The sequence below is a fragment of the Mytilus trossulus genome, chromosome 5 (genome assembly GCF_036588685.1).
Source record: "Mytilus trossulus isolate FHL-02 chromosome 5, PNRI_Mtr1.1.1.hap1, whole genome shotgun sequence".
Taxonomy (NCBI): Eukaryota; Metazoa; Mollusca; class Bivalvia; order Mytilida; family Mytilidae; genus Mytilus; species Mytilus trossulus.
In genome coordinates this window covers 4,675,258-4,692,902 of record NC_086377.1, presented here as the reverse complement: position 1 = coordinate 4,692,902, position 17,645 = coordinate 4,675,258, and the positions used below count along the sequence as shown (strand labels likewise).

Genomic DNA, 17,645 nt, shown 5'->3' with positions numbered 1-17,645 from the left:
TATCAACAGGAGCAGTTTTGTCGTGGCATCCATTTGTAATAGACAGGCGTAAGCACTAGTGAAAATACGGATTATTTCTGGAAAATACGGATGTCTGAAAATTCAATCCAATAGACTATACAGTTAATATAATTGCGAATTTGATCCAGAATAATAAGCATAATATTTCTCTATATAAGGAAATAAAATCACTAGGTGAGAAAGTTTGTGTCAAAACACACTTATAAAATGACGACAAATTATATGTGAATTCTAGTCTGTTAACTGCTTACTTATTAGAATTGGCCAAGGGGACAAAACTAGAATTAGAAAACAATTTTACTGCTTAAATACTTGTTTTTAAGAAACAAAAACAATTTTGCTGTACTTTGAATATTAATTTGAAAATTCCCGCCATGTATTAGTTTCTTGTATGGGTAGTCACATGGATATCCTGGCGATTGGAATGAACTCATGATGAATATTTCCAATTAGAATGTAAGTTTTAGATTTAATTCGATATTTTCAAGATTTATTCCTTTTTAATTTTTGAAATTATGTATTCTTTCTCATTTCTATTACCTTATTAAGTGGCATTCGTAGAAGTTTATAATTTCAACTTTCGTTTTGATACCAGTTAAAACCATAATAAATAATATCACGATCTTTGCAAGTTCATTTGTTTGACATAGTCTTCATAAACTGATAAGAGGAGGCAGACATTACAAGCTGTTATATATTTTTTAATTTACTAGACATATCACATTAAGCTAAATATATATGATTTCTGTAGGAAAGATATATATATATATTTATATATTCAGATTTTGATCGACCTTTATTTTTTCGTCCCTGCAGAAGGTGTATCAATACACTTAGACGGGTTGAATCTTTGATATACCCTCAGGTCATGACTGTATTCTTAAATATAATAGTTTGTTATGGAAACAGACATTGACAAGTATAATGCCTACCTATGTTAAAATGACCATAGAGCATGGCATGATAGAATTATTTTCTTAATTATATGATATTGATTATTTTGTAGTTTTGTATTTAATGGCAACATACTCCCAAAGCTGTGGTGTTTGTGACCTTCGTCACACCACGACACCATCCATAGTCTGGTGTACAGAATGTGATGAAGGGCTATGCAAAGACTGCCAGGAACACCATAGTTTGTCCAAGGCGTCTAGGAACCATAGTGTGATACCTATTGAAGATTACCAAAAATTACCATTAGACGTTCTGAAGATCAGCCAGTACTGTACCAAACACAATAAAAAGTATGAAATGTATTGTCAGAAACACGAACGTTCTTGCTGCAGCAAATGCATGCTACAAAGTCACAAAGAATGCCGGGATATAGTCGATTTAGATGACGTCATTCAAAATACCGAAACTTCAAATGCCTTGTCCGAATTAGAAGAAACGTTGGCTGAAGTATCAGAAAATTTACAGAAAATTCGCAGGTACAAACAGAACAATCTGTCAACTCTGAAAGAAAGAAGAAAGGCAATTGAAAAAGAAATAAAGCAGACTAAAATAGAGATGAATATTTATCTCGACAAACTACACGAAGATTTAATGAAAGAACTCTATGCAGCAGAAGAAAAGGAAAACTCGAAAATTTGTCAGTTATTGTCATCCTTAGAAAAGAAAGAAAAAGAAATAGAAGAATGCCAGAAACATATTAACAACATAAAACAACATGCAACAAACATTCAGATGTTCCTTTCGGTGAAGCAAATCGAAGAAGACGTCTCTAACAAAGATAAATTCCTACACTCGTTACTTCAAGGTGAGGATTTGAAGCAGCATTCTCTATCATATAAACTAAACGGAACTATTAAGACTTTCATGTCCGACATCAAAAGTTTTGGAGAAGTACATATAGAGGCAAAACTTTGCGATATCGTTCTTACCAGAAAGAAAGTCAAACAAGCCCAAATGATGGTATCAACAGTTCATACAAGATCCATAGAGAATATAAAGTTTAAGATCCACAAGACCATTAACACTAGGTTAAATGATATTTACGGTTGTTGCATGATGTCGGATGGAAGGCTGGCATTTTCTGACTTTAATAAAACAATAAAAGTGTTCAATACCGAAGGATTAGAAGACTTTCAAGTGAAGATGCCGTACCACGCGTATGATATAGTACATAACAATGTAGATAATACATTGGTGGTTACATCTGATGGTGACAAGACAAGTTGTATTACCATTATAGACATTGAGACTACCAAAATCAAGAAATGTATTGCTCTGCCTTCGTCCAATTATGGCATAGCACTTCATGAAAACCGATTAATCTATGTCGGACATACAAAAGGGATATACGCGATCAACCCGTTAAACGAGTCTATAACTGATATAGTCCAGAATGAAATGCCCAGTGACTGTTACATTGCAACATTTAAGGACAGAATATATCACACAAATTGGGGAAAAAACACGGTAACATGTTATAATGTACAAGGTAAAATACTATGGACATTCCAAGAAAATTGCGTCCTGGCGAATCCTCACGGAATTGATGTTGATGAGATTGGTAATTTGTACGTCGTAGGAACTAATTCAAGAAATGTTGTAGTAATCTCTTCTGACGGACAGCGATATAAAGAAATATTGTCGGCAAGTGATGGCCTTAGACAACCTTTCACACTTCATTTTAGTGAATCGAAGAAGCAGTTGCTAGTTGCAGAGTCTTCTGACAAGGCTTATGTGTTCAATTTGATGTGAAAAGTTGAGTTAAACAAAATGGCTATTTCGATCATTCTGTGAAGTGTTTATAATTAATGGAAGTTCGGAACACAAATTATCTAATTGAATTCAATTAGATAAAGTTTCTAATTGTGTACTATTAAATAGTGTTTAGTTTATATATGCGGGGTGCTGTAGCTACTAGTGATCTTAAATATTGAAATAAATGTAGTTGCTGAAAAATACCTACTATTAATTTGAATCAAACTCTTGAACGAAGCTATTTTATCATAGTTGATTTTTTTTATGTTTGATCAGTATAAAGAAAATATACAAATCAAATACACGTTGTCATTTTGAAAGCTACATGTTGAAAGCGATTTCTACCCACACAAACAGTAAATACAACATACTGTATGAATGTGTCGGAATTTATTTTGGCATTTTTTTTTCTATCTGCAAAAATAAGCGAAATTTTACAGCCCGCGAAAATAACCCGCTATATGGTATATTTATCGAACAATACTGTGGATTCATATTTATTCGTTGGATGACATTGTTTTGTGAATTTTATAGGTACAGCTGAACCACGAAATTAAATGTTAAATCAATGACACTTTTTTTTATAGGATATCGTGCCGCTTTTGGCATAACCACAAACTAAATATCCATGAATATATAAGTTTTCCTTAATCCACAAGTTGTATAACAACGAAACAAAACTAAATAGATCTACAGTACTTCGAATTGCAGCTACATTTCGATTTATGATAACACTCAATCAGTCGTACTTGTCACATCAAAGCTATATAGAATACACATGCATGTTTTTTCATTGGTATTTATACAGTCCTTCATTGGCCTATTTTAATGTTAAACAGAATAGATAAAAAAAAAAAAATCTCTGCTATCAGTCTAGTTATGACATCCTGGGGAGTCGTTAAATAAACTTTTGTCGCTATCTATCTAATCAATACTTTTCTAAATGACCATGTTGTATTGGTATTTCAATGTAATATACCTTGTTCGGTGATATATGATCGGAATGAACATCACCATCTTAAAAAGGAAAATTAACACAAGGGAAAAAAAGAACCTTTGTATTTGTATGTAGAGTTTTTCGTGTAAAACTGAAATATCTGAATCTAGAAAGGGACAGTTATTTCTGTTATTATTTGATTTATTTAAAGTGAGTTCCTTTTTGGTGAATTTCGTCAACATATTTAGATAATTCTTTATTATTTAACGAAAATCTATCACCAGGATATAGGCTAGTGTTATTGAATTGACCAATTAAAACAAATATATACGGGTCTTTACTGAATGTGTCATTTAACTGTGTCATAACAGTACAAGAACAGATATTATATAAAAATAAGAAGATGGTGTATGATTGCCAATGAGAGACAACTATCCACCAAAGTTAGAATGAAGTGGATGTAAACCAATTATAGACGACAGTACGGCTTAATGAGAAAACCTCATACCGTATGGTCGGCTATAATAGGCCCTGACATGCAAAATAAGAAAAATAAAGGCAACATTAGTAAACCTGTATTCGAAATTCATAAATCGATTGAGACAAAAACAAATCCGGGTTACAAAACAATTCCATTAAGAAATCTAAGAGCCGGAATTTATAAAAAAAAAAAAAACAATTTACGACAATCAAATATGACGGACATGAACCAACGACACAACAACTGAACTACATGCTCCTGAATTGATACAGCCACATACAAAATGTGGCGTTGTAAAACACGGTTTTGAGCACCAAACCATCCATTTACTTAGGAAGGAGGCATAACAGTACAACATGAAAGCAAACTATAAGATTAATTTGAAAAATACTCATCAGCTAGAAATACAACTTATAGAAACAGAGTAGACGTGGACATCCCAAAATAAGAAAGACACTTCTACAGATCTGAAAATACTTACAGTTACTGACAGCTATTTCAAAACCAATAAAAACTAATGGAAAAAAAATGTATCTAAGGAAGACTAAAATATCAATCATTATACATCCAACATCCAATGAATTTTGTGTAAACGTCATTAACAGACGGAGAAAAAACATGACTATTTGTTTGCGAGCATGCAAGATTCACTTCTAACCTGGGACCGTATGAGCAAAGTATTAAACTCGAGTTTTAGTTTAACAAAAGGAATATTAGATAGATTCAACTACTGTATCGAGTTACGGAAGTAAATTTTTGCTACGAATTGCGGGTGATATAGAAATGACGGGCATCCGTCGAATGCCCCTTGGAAACAATTTTATATGGTAAGTTGCTTCGTAAGCGCTCTCATGTGTTCAATTCTTGCCTTGTATTTATGACACTTAAATAATAGGTTTATATTACCAATGTCCAAGACGATTTGAATAATCAGTGCCGATCAAGTTTGTACAAGAATAAAATATCGACAATAAATACGTTATTCTCTGGTGAATTATTTTACATGTTACATTTAAAACATCTACTAAAATATGTTTAAAATTTAACGTTTTTAAACTCGTCGGAACATATATAACATGAACTTATTTCAAGTTTTTTAGATGCTTAAAATGCCTTATATTGTATTATATTTAAATAGATATAGACTAGTTTTTCCAGGTATTTCACAAAATGTAGACCTTCAGAGCTTTTTATTAAAAATTCGCTCTGCTGGATTTAAATTCCTTTAAACTACTTTACTTGGCACTTGTTATTTGATTTGGTTCCATTGTACATTTTTAATTTAACATCGAGTACTGTCATCTTAATTTATACGATTATAAAGATCTGTATTGTCTTGGCGTCAGTGACGATAAAGATACTCATAACTTCACACCAAACCAATGCTGTAGAGAGGGGTCAATTTTGCTGTGGAGCATCTTTTAAAGAGTAGGTCCAGTTAGACACCTTTTTGGCCCCAAAATATAGCAGTTTTACAAAATTGTTAAAATTTAAACTTTTATTGGAAAACAGAATGCTTCTTCTAGGTGTGCTAGTGTAACAGTAAATTTGGTCCGGTAGGAAAATTTGTCCGCCGGACATTTTTCCCTAGGTAATCAAGTCCATGGCCATAATTTTACTAGGAAAATAAGTCCTAGGACAAATTCTCCTAGGAAAAGAGGTCCATAGCTAGTAAAATAAGTCTGGCATTTATTTTCCTAGGAAAATTTGTCCTAATACATGTTTTCTAGTAAAATTATGATCATGGACTTGTTTACCTAGAAAAAATGTCTGTTAGCATGGTTAGCAAATTACATTCTGGAAGCAAAAGAAAATGAACACTTTTTACCGGATAAATGGATAAATACAATGCAATAGATTAACATAAACAGTAAATCATGACTGGTGATTTAAACATTGGTTATCTTAAAAACAAAAATCTCTACTAGAAACAATTTTATGATGAAAACTATTGAATAAACAACCCTATCTTAGTTAAGAATTTAAAGTTTTGATAATAATTTCCAATTAACATAAAGAAAGTGGACCAAATTTCCTAGGAAAATTAGTCTTAGGAATTATTTTATTTTAAATCTAAATACATAACTCTTTAACAATATCAAAACATGCAACACTTAAAAATAACAAACATAGACGTTTCTACCTAGGAATAATAAGAACATCATCAGGACATAATTTCCTAGAAATATTAGTCTGAGGAATTTTGTTTTTTCTTCATAATATCAATACACAATTCTAAAACAATATTAAAACAACACAAGCCATGTTAATTAACCTTTAAACATAATTGATATGGGTGTCTTTATCTAGGAATAATAATGACATTAACATGATTTCCTAGGAAAATTAGTCTGGGGACATAAATTTAAAAAATATTAATACAAAACTCTAAAACAATATTAAAACCATTTATGTAAATAAACCTTTGAAATTAAATGATATGGATGTTTTTATCTAGGAATAATTATAACATGGACATGATTTCCTAGCAAAATTTGTCTGGGTACATATTTTTTTTCATATATTATTACATAACTCTTTAACAAAATCAAACATGAAAGGTACTGGAAAAAGTTAGTTTGGTTAAAAATAAGTTTTAACCTTTAATTTAAATTATAAAAATCATGGACGTTTTGCCCTATTAATATTAATACCACGGACATGATTTCCTAGGAAAGTTAGTCTGGTTACTTACATTTTATTAAAAATAATAACTCTTAAAAAAATTTTCAATTATGTAAATGAATTATATGTTTCAGATTTAAAAAAAAAAGGACATGGACATTTTTACCTAGGATTATTAATGACATGGACTTAAATTCCTAGGAAAATTAGTCTGGGGACAAAATTTACTAACATCAGACTATATTAACTAGTAAAATTTGTAACCATGGACATTTTATACTAGGAATTTGGGTCCGCCCGGACATATTTTACAAGGACAAATTTATCGCTTACACTAGGTGTGGTTTCATTTCGCATTAGCTGTGAATTCCATGTAAAAAAGCTAAAAAAAAATATACTAAGGCCAGATGGGAATTGAGCTAAGGCGACATGTGAATTTAGATAAGAGTATTAAATAAACAAATTAAACCTTTGTGTTTTTATAACAATTTGAACAAAATGTAATTAGGGAATTGTTTTTCTGGAATTATTATTTTTAATAAAAGTGACCATTTGTATGATTTCAAAAGTTGTGAAATCAGGATAAATCTACAATAAAAAAAGTGTAGTTGGAAAGTTGCTTCTCTCGAAATATTGTTTGTTTCATATTTAATTAAAGTTTTATTAATTTTTATGACTCTTAAATTAGAGGTATATATTACCAATGTCTTAGACGAGTTGAATGACTAGTTCCGATCAAGTTTGTACAAGAAGAATTTCGACAATAAATACGAATATTCTCTGGTGAAATTTTGTTACGTGTGAGTACATTTGAAAAATTTACTAAAATGTTTTAGTAATTTAACGTTTTTTATAACTCGTCGGAACATATAACATGAACTTATTTCAATTTTCTTTTAATGCCTAATATGGCATTATATTTAAATAAATAAAGTTTTCAGACTATTTTTTTTCAGGTATTTTACAAAATATCTAGAAAAAGTGAAATCTCTTTTATAAAATGTCTGAATACAGAATAAAAATTAGAAAGAAAAAATTGAGCAATTTAAAATGTAGATAAACAGAGCTTTGGTTATCAAAAATTCGTTCTCCTGGATTTAAATTCCCATAATGCACTTATTTGTTATTTCATTTGGTTCCGTTGTACTTTTATTTTAATATCGAGTTGACTACTGTCAACTTAATTCATATGATTTTAAAGACTTGAAAATTGTCTTGGCGTCAGTGACGATGAAGATACTCATAACTTCACAACCAAAACAATGCTGTAGAGAGGGATTAATTTTGCTGTGAAACATCTGTTAAGGAGTAGGTCTAGTAAGACCCCTTTTTGGCCCAAAAATATAGCAGTTTTACGAAATTGTTAAAATTTAAACTTTTATTGGAAAGTATAATGCTTCTTTTACATAAATGTGGGTTGTTTTACAAACAATTCTTAAGTCTTTATAATCGTAACTCATAACTTTACAACCAACGAACTTTTTTGGTGAAATTTTGTGAGAAGCATCTGTTAATTTGCATTTTTTTTAACCCAAGAAAATGTTACTGACACTAAGTCAAGTAAATAATTTGAGAATAAATGCATATCATGTAATTATATTATTCTTTTATTCACAATATACAGTCAGGATCTTACTTCGTCAAAATTATCGCCCCATTACGCCAGTTCATTTTCACAATCGTAGAAATGGAAGCCATTGTAGGGATGACGCGCTACCAATTTTGCTCATGGAAACCGATAAATTTATTCACTTTGCACCAATACGATCCTTGTATGTCAGTTATATTTTAAAAGACAAATGTATCAACTAGCTAATGAGCATCAGTTAATGATCTTGTCTGCATTGATTCAACATAAAACTAGTGCTTTATCGGTTGTCAGGTCGAATTTTCGAAAATTCAAAAACATTTAAAAAGATTCTAATTAAATATTTCGTGGAAGGGAAGACTAGATGTTTTTAGTGTATGAAGACCATACAACCTAGTTATCACACACGAAAAATCAGTAATTTTCGAAGATATGCATTTTTATCATCCAACTTGTAAGACTGTCGTCAAGTACTTTCAGATAAAAAAAAAATAGCTTTGCGAACACACCTTCTCTGTTTTTGTGACTCATTAGATAGGTATTTCAATTGACCCATTTATTTCATCTTTTAGTACTGGTTTTTTTGTGTGATATAAAGTCAACCTGTAGCTTTAATATATAAAAATGATATAATCTGAAGCGAGACGATGTATGACATATTCTTACTTTGTATGATATCAAGACAAAATACTCAACTCAAACACGCCCTAATATAAAAAGGTGCACTCGATTTTCTTTTTTCGATACAATTGCTTCCTATTTTTTGGAATTTTTTCTTCAGTCACATAATGGAAGGGCAGACACGAAAATTACTGAACTTATAGATTGATATGTTTTCCGTCCGTGGCAATTTTTTCAAAAAAATCGGAGGTTATACATTTTCTTCATCCAACTTGTAATGTTCCCATGCCGTCGACTTGATATCTAATTGTTCTGCTTAACTATGTACTAGATAAATTGAAAACTTATGCAAATGGTGTTTTTAAAATAAAACACCTCGTTATTGAGAAGAAAATTGCAATTTTGTTTGTTTCTATTAACTTTAAAAAAAATTGTCACCATAGTAAACAATACAGTAAAAATTTATCGCCTTCTCTAACAAAGAGTTTTGATTCTTTTATTCTATTTCAACCCGGTTTCCGACTGTATATATGTGGTTTTTGGCTTGATTTTGACCAATGCTTATATTCCAAATATATATGTATATGCCACTATTATTGTTGTTGTTACCAATTATGTAAATCAATTGTATCTGATTTTGTGCCCTTTATGGGCCCTGTCATTTGGGAAAAAAGAATAGTATATTATATTCTGTTCTATACATTCGGCCTGAATGGGGACACATTTTATGATTCCTTTTGTAATGCAAACTTTTGTCCCTTATCCGATCAATCATTTACCGCGTGTACCCATTTCATGCAAAAAAAAAACATGAAATACTTGTTATACTGAGTGCAAACAAACAGTAATCAGCCAATCAAACTGCATCCTTCTTTTTTTCTGCTTCATATTCCACACTTGTGTTGTTACCTCTTCGTTTGATGAGTTTGAGCTTTTGATTGTGCCATTTGATTATAGACTTTTCGTTTTTAATTATCCTCGGCGAACGGTGTTTTCATGACTTTACTTTTATATATATTTTTTTGGCAAAAGATTGGTGCCAGGAGGATTGATAAGAATTTGCTTTTCTGACATCATACTATATGAATTACAGGGTAAGTACACACTTTTGAATGTCGAATGTTGAAATCGAAAGATGATTGTTTAAAATTAATGCAATAAAAAAAAACACAACATTTAAATTGGTGAACGGAAAAGATATGCACAAACAGATGTTATAATTTAACACATTTTCCCGAACTATCGATAAAAAAAATTTAATTGAATATTTTGTTGAATGTCAAATATCCTGTTTGGATATGAATTATCAATGTTTCTGATATAATACCAGAATATGAAATACATTTGTACTTTTCAACGTTATGATAACAGTTTATTATGTGTTTAATATTTTTTTAAATGAGATTTTATACTCCCGTGGTGGTTAAATGTCATCATTTTAATGATATATCAATAATTAACATGTAAATTATTAAATGCAATGCAATCAAGCTGTATAACTTGTAAATTGTTCATCAAAATGTTAACATGGAAAAGTATAGATCAAAGTTTTTTTCTGGGGTTTTTTTCAGATGCGTTTATTTGATAAATAAAGGTAACAAAAGAATATATACCGGTGTTTGAAAGTCATACATCGAGTGGGAAGAACAACACCCGAGTTACAAAACAAAATCATATAGGTCAGAATGATATGAATTCGAAGAGTTAAGCAGCATACTAACATTGAAACGAACGGAGAATGATATGTTTATAAAATATATGACTGTCAAAAGATGGTGCTTGATACTTCTTGTAATTGTAGAAGAAACAAGAACAATTATAACTCAACAATAATATATCAATAATATTGTAATTTTGCTAAAAGATTTTGGGCACACACTGAAGTGTTCATGTATTGGTACATGTGAAATAGTTTATCATTCGAAGGCTGTTTGAAAAGAAAACATTGAAAAATGGACAGACGCCGGTTAGTTTTAGGGTTAATACTTATCTGGATACAACACATTGACTGTGAACTGTTAGATGACGTCTGTCTCAAAGACGACATAGAATGTAAAAGACCAAACATTAAAACAATCGGAAACCTACAACATGGTAAATGCCGGAAGGAGAACATTTTACGGCAATTGCGCGGGAAAAGTCTGCTTGAATGCGTCAAGGAATGTTTGGTGACGTCACAGTGTATTGGTATAAACTACAGGAAGGCTTGGCCACTTTGTGACGTAGTTGGAAGGTCAAATGAAGCACTCAGCAAAGAAACCGGGTGTCTGTATAGCGACATTTCTACGTGGTCTAAGGTTAGTTGATAAATTACCCATAATACTCATTAATGAATATTTTTTGCATTCCTTTTCAAAATTGTCGACTATCCTAACATGGTTGACTATCACATGACTATGGTCAACAAATGAGTTCTTGTGTTCCTTGTGAAGTTTAATCCAGAAATGCACCTTACCTGGTCGTAGCTAGAAAAAAAATCTAAAAATTGCAGATTTGAATAGATATACATTTGACTTTTCATTGATTTTTTTTTATTCACATATGCAGGTGAAGTTAGTATATTGCTGCTATTTATCATACATTATAATACTGAACTGACCGTGTATGTCAAATTTGAGGTGTAAGTTTAAAAATGAGCCAGAGGAAGCCGTGTCTGTTGTTTCTTTAATTTTAAGTTCTGGGTGAAAACCAATCAGAAATATTTGAAGTGTAAATGGATATCGACATTATCCCTGTGTGTTATTCATTGCCAGGATCTTGCAGGACATTGTAAAGACAAAATATGTGATCCTGGGAAACATTGCAAACTAGACGATACTGGACAGCCAATCTGTATACAGTCATGTAAGTTCTTTTACTTTTATTTGTTCAATTGATGTTAGGTTACCTTTTGTGTATTCAGCTTCCCTATCTTCTTCAAAATCTAATGCATTCTGGGAAAAATAAGATGCTTTTCAACTTTTTTTTTAGTGAATTCAGGTTCTCGTTCTTTTAGATTCCAGTTCGCAGTTTAATAACCTAATACTTCTGGGTAATATTAGATGACGCTGTTTCGGTCTTTTACACTCCAGTTCGCTATTTCATAATCAAATGGATGATCATTCTGGTTTATTTCTTTAATTCTTTAGATCAACAAGGGTGAATTGTGTTATTTATTATTTTTTTAAGTACACATTCTTGGATTCAAGATGGAATATCGCTATTTTGCTAAATGTTCCTTTGCCTTCCTCACTGATAATTTCCTTTATCTGCCGAGTAAAATTTTATGTAAAAATATTGCTAGAAACTAAGGGAGCACGTGCTCGTTGTCAGTGGAATTACCGACGTCGCCATATATAAATACTCAACTCGATTGCTTTTCTCACTTTCACTACCGGCTCAAGCGAGATAATCTTGTTGAGATGGCCAACGATAATCTATAATTTTTTTTAAAAATATATTAATGATTTTGTGAAAGCCAATAAGAGTTCCCTTCTCATACTTTATCTATAGATTGTTCATGTTGGAGTTTTTTTCTATTCAAAAATAAAAGTTTTTTTTTACCTTATACAATCTCTACAAAATTCTGGAAATTTAGCGAACCTGTCGGTAAATTTGAAATGCATGGACAAAATATGGACTGCGCTCTAACATTTCATGCCCTAACCAGTCTCTAAAATTGTACATTTCAGACGTCAGTGCAATCTCGGATTTTAATCACACATAATTTCACATAGATGTTTTATAAGCTGCATGTTATTTCGATAACAAGGTTATAGCTTAAAAATATATAACTTTTAGTGTTGGGTAGGTTGTATTACATTAACATAGGGAAGTGAGCAAGAAAAAACAGTTTTTCCTTTACAAAATACGGATTTCAAAATTATGTTTAAATAGTGTATTTCTAAAATTAAATCAGACAAAACATGTGATCTTCCTGAAGTATTTTATACTGTTATGCTGACTGTTGACTGTTAAAAGTCAAACTACATTTTTTTTTCTCAAAAGTTAAAACAGGGAAATACGCCACTGCTGGTTTTCATTCCTTTAAAATTGGTTTTGTTGTTTAAATGAGCTTACTTGATATATCTCTTGGTTCATATATACTCCATAGATTGTGCTGGTGACCCTATAATATCTAACGCGACCAGTACCGATAGGTTTGGTATGCATCGTGATATTGGGAAAGGAAACAAATACGAATGTGACGATGGTTACACCATGACAGGACGTCCTTTCTTAGTTTGTGAGATGGATGGTACATGGACATCTCTTTTCTGCTGCATTCGTAAGTTTCATTTGATTTATGTTCTGTTTAAATTGAGACATTTCTTGAAACGACGTACACATTGTCATAGCACTGTCTCCGAAAAAAACCTTGTCATAGTTTTGTCACAGAAATACATTGTTGTAATAATTTGTCACATAAATACATTGTTTTAATAGTATGGTCACATAATTCCATTGTCATAGTATTGTCACAGAAAAACATTGTAATAGTATTGTCACAGAAGTTCATTGCAACAGTATGGTTACATAAGTACATTGTAATTGTATTGTCACAGAAATATATTTATTGTAGAACTAGTGACACGTGTGGCGACAACTCTTCTATTGTCAAAATTGACTAGAACACACCCGCGAAATCGCGGGCATATACAGCTTGTGAACTGTTGTAGGATGATTTTTTGTAAAATATATTATGTGTGAAGAATTACATAAAAGTTATCAAAAGCCCTCCCCCGTTTCCAAAGTCCGATATTTGGTTCCTTTCTGTTAAAATCAATCATATTCGTGTTTCTGGCCTACGACCATAATTATTCTTCTACTTTGCTACAATGCTTCTTTTGGTAAAAGTCAAATCAAATTAAAAATTTGCACCGTTTCAAACATGAAATAAATGTAACTGCTTATATATAGACCAGAGTCTGATAGTCTAAAAAATATGCTTCTATGACAATCGATCAGTGCTTTTTTTTAGAGAGCCTTATTAACATGCCAATGGTAGGATTTGAATCATGTAGAAATGACTAATACCGACTAAGGCTAATTTGAGGGGATGTTGGAGGGGTCCTGATCCCAAAACCCCTGGCTTAAAACCATGAAATCCCGAGATACAGAATTTAAAGAAATTCATATCCCGAAATAGAAAAATATGTTCCCGGATACCGTAAGGATCAATTCCCAAATCCCGAGCTTTAAAACACCCGATCCCACCGCCCCGAAAAAGGTCCTGCTTCCCTCTAATCTCTACCTTACTTTCATTTTTGCCAAATTACTATTTTCCCTTTTAACAATAAATTTGTATGCCCAAATTATGGCAAAATATAATTATGGTTTCTAGTATGTGCGTCCGTGCGTTCGTTTGTTCGGTCGTCCGTCTCGTCCGTCTGTCCCACTTCAGGTAAAAGTTTTTGGTCGAGGTAGTTTAAGATGAAGTTGAGCATGTTTTACTTATTTTAATATATATGCAAGTGGTATGACCCCTTTATATATAGTAAACATTTCAAAGAAAACAGTAAACAGAATCAGGAACTTTCTATACTAACAAAATACAGAGTCTCTATATATATTAAAGTAGAATAATTGTTGATTATTACATGTTGATAAATGCGAAAAATATTTGTCCTCTCTAAGACTAAGGAGGTATAATAGTTTTGATTCTTGCGATCTAAACACCATGATATGGAGAACGTTCTACGATTGGTTGTACTTGTGTCACATGTTTTACTTATTCTAATTTAAATTGTAAACATTTAAAAAAAAACAACAAAAAAAACAGTAGACAGAATACAGAGAGTCTCTATATATTAAAGTAGTATAATCGTAGTTTACATGTAGATAAACGAAAATATTAATTGTCCTCTCAAAGGAGGTATAATAGTTGTGGTTCTTGCGATCTAAACACCATGATATGGAAAACGCTCTGATTGACTTATCTATTCTTCATTTTTGTTATCTATCATACGATTGGTTGTATTTGTTCATGTTTCAAACCGGAAGTCTTATCTATGACTAAAAGACAGTGTGATGACGGAATCATATCCGGACCCCTTTTTTGTCGTTTTCTCCCAAAATAACTCAATCTGAATAATCATAAGAATGGATGACAAATGCGACTATGCATGTTACCTATAGGACACAGAGGCATGATGATTGATTTATTGTGAAAGGAAGAGAAGCGACACCCACAATGAGGTCTTCTAGTTTAATAGTATAGATTATCAAAAGGTGAATTGTTAACGACGAGTCTCTTGTAAATGTTAGATTGTCTACGTCAGATTTACAACAGGCAAACAAACCCTACCTTTAATACGTCGAGCAAGGATGCAATGAGTTATGTGATTTCTGCTTATAAAGTGACACTAGTCGATTTGCTCGTGATATTTGCATTAGGCATTCATAACCCTTTTAACCAATCGATTTGCTCGTGACATTTGCTGAGGGCATATAATGAAGTTAATATAAGCATCCCGAGAAGTGCAATAAGAAACGAAACATATCGAGTAGAATGGTAATTTATGTCAACAAGACTATAGAAATTTAAATAAGCATCAGTCTTTTGTAAACGAAACGCGCGTCCGCCGTATATTCAAAATTTAGTCCTGGTATCTATGATGAGTTTATTTCCAATGTCAAAATAGGAAATAATTAAATGAAAACGAAATGAAAAAACAAGATCAAAAGCTTTACGTCTTTCTTGTCAGTTAACCTGTTTAACTTGCACAATTAGACCATTAGAGTGATGTCGATTACGATGAAACAATTGAAGCTCCTGAATGGTACATGAAAGTATATAGAGTGACTTGTTTTCTTTCCTTTAGCAAAGAAAGGCGTTGTAGATTGTGGAGACCTACCAAGACATTGCCCTTCTGGAGTGTACACTACAGTCCACAAGTTTGATGTTCACTGTGAAATGGACATTGCTGGGAGCGGATGGACTGTAATTAATGTTTTATTCGTTTATCGATTTATCAAAACTTTATTTAAAATAACATTATATGACAAGTATACTTGAATTTGATGAAACTGTTATCAAACTGAGAGTGTTAGCGCTATAGATCCAGGTTTAATCCACCATTTCCTACATTTGAAAATGCCTGTACCAAGTCAGAAATATAACAGTTCTTGTCCATTCGTTTTTGATGCGTTTTGTTATTTCATATTGACATGTGATTATGGATTTTTCGAATTGATTTTCCTCTAAGTTCAGTATTTTTTTATTTTACCTTTTAATTTTGTGAAGAAAACTTTATATAGGTGCTAGTGGAGAGTTGTTTCTGATTTTGAATATTTTGGGGTATTTGTGTGATTTAGCTTTTTAAAACTATAGAACGTTTTATTATCTTAAAGGTAATACAGAGGCGAACGAATGGTGTCACCAACTTCAATCTACTTTGGGATGATTACAAACAGGGATTCGGTAGCCTTACAGCAGAGCACTGGCTTGGTAATCAACATTTAGTTTAATATCAACATAATTCAAAAGCACATGTAATTTCCTTAAGGAATACGCCAATTTGACGTCAACCAACCGAAACAAAAGGAAAAGACTCATACCGACCCACATATGAGATTCACGTGTATTGGCATCTTTTCGTGTTTCCTTAGTTTCTGACAATTTTTACAAGCCAAGAAATATTAACCAACGGTTATAACTTTTAAAACTCGTCTGGATCAAAAGCATTATGATAGAGTCATTTTTCAATAAAACGATTCGTACCAATCTATCATAATAAGATCATATTCAACTTGAAAAAAAAATTATATAACGGAGATTTTCTAAAACGTCAATGATACCTCAACCCGTAATACACAAAATAAACTGACCGAAGAGGACACTTTCATGTCGGAAATCAACAATGACAGAAGTCTCTACGTATTGTAGATCTCAAAATTACCCGGATTTGAGTTATTCTTAAAAGAAGTCAGTTGGAAAACAAGGTGACAACAGGATATTTCCAGGGTTTAAATCTCATGAGTTCCTAACGAATATACAAATAAAGATAGAAAGAGAATCCTCAATAACCAAACGAAGAATACTGGGAGCTTTGACAGAATAAGCGTCACCTACTTTCCTTCCGTTTATCACTCGCCATGCAAATACACACTTAGTACAATTGTCACTATAGGCATTATGGGAATAGATCAGACGACTTTGAAACAAGACGACTACAAAACCAGGTTCAATCCACCATTTTCTACATTCGAAGATGCCTGTACCAAGTCAGGAATATGACTGTTGTTATCCATTTGTTTGATGTGTTTTATCATTCAATTTAGTGATTTGATTAGGGAATTTCCATTTTGAATTTTGCTCGGAATTGTTTACTGAGTCAGACGGTACATTTTCGATTACGTTCGTTTTGCTCAATTCACTTTCTTCACTGTATCGTTTGGTGCACTTTTGTTTGTCTCTGTGTCTATTTACTTTTGACCGCCATGTTTTGTCTGTCACTCTTCGAACACGTAGTATTTTTAAAACTATTAATATTACTTCACAATATAAAATGATTATCGAAAGAGAGAGTATCGTTTCCACTATGCTCAACCTATTGACAAACTACTCGGGCTTACTTATGGACTTTGCCTATTATTGAAAGCCGCACGGTGATCTATAGTTATTAATTTAATGTCTGTGTCATTTTGGTCCCCAATGGACAGTTGTCACATTGGCAATCATA

General features: G+C 32.0%; 2 protein-coding genes across 2 annotated transcripts; both read left to right on the top strand.

The window, feature by feature from the left end:
* Positions 1 to 423: 423 nt before the first annotated feature.
* Positions 424 to 3,531, top strand: LOC134718470 (E3 ubiquitin-protein ligase TRIM39-like). The gene is made up of 2 exons (XM_063581010.1): positions 424 to 477; positions 1,028 to 3,531. The coding sequence occupies exon 2, from the start codon at positions 1,039 to 1,041 to the stop codon at positions 2,725 to 2,727; it is 1,689 nt and encodes a 562-aa protein (XP_063437080.1). The 5' UTR covers positions 424 to 477; positions 1,028 to 1,038; the 3' UTR covers positions 2,728 to 3,531.
* A 7,028-nt stretch (positions 3,532 to 10,559) lies between these two features.
* LOC134719319 (uncharacterized) lies at positions 10,560 to 16,431 on the top strand. The gene is made up of 5 exons (XM_063582328.1): positions 10,560 to 11,279; positions 11,736 to 11,826; positions 13,076 to 13,249; positions 15,786 to 15,904; positions 16,315 to 16,431. The coding sequence occupies exons 1-5, from the start codon at positions 10,935 to 10,937 to the stop codon at positions 16,429 to 16,431; spliced, it is 846 nt and encodes a 281-aa protein (XP_063438398.1). The 5' UTR covers positions 10,560 to 10,934.
* Positions 16,432 to 17,645: the final 1,214 nt, after the last annotated feature.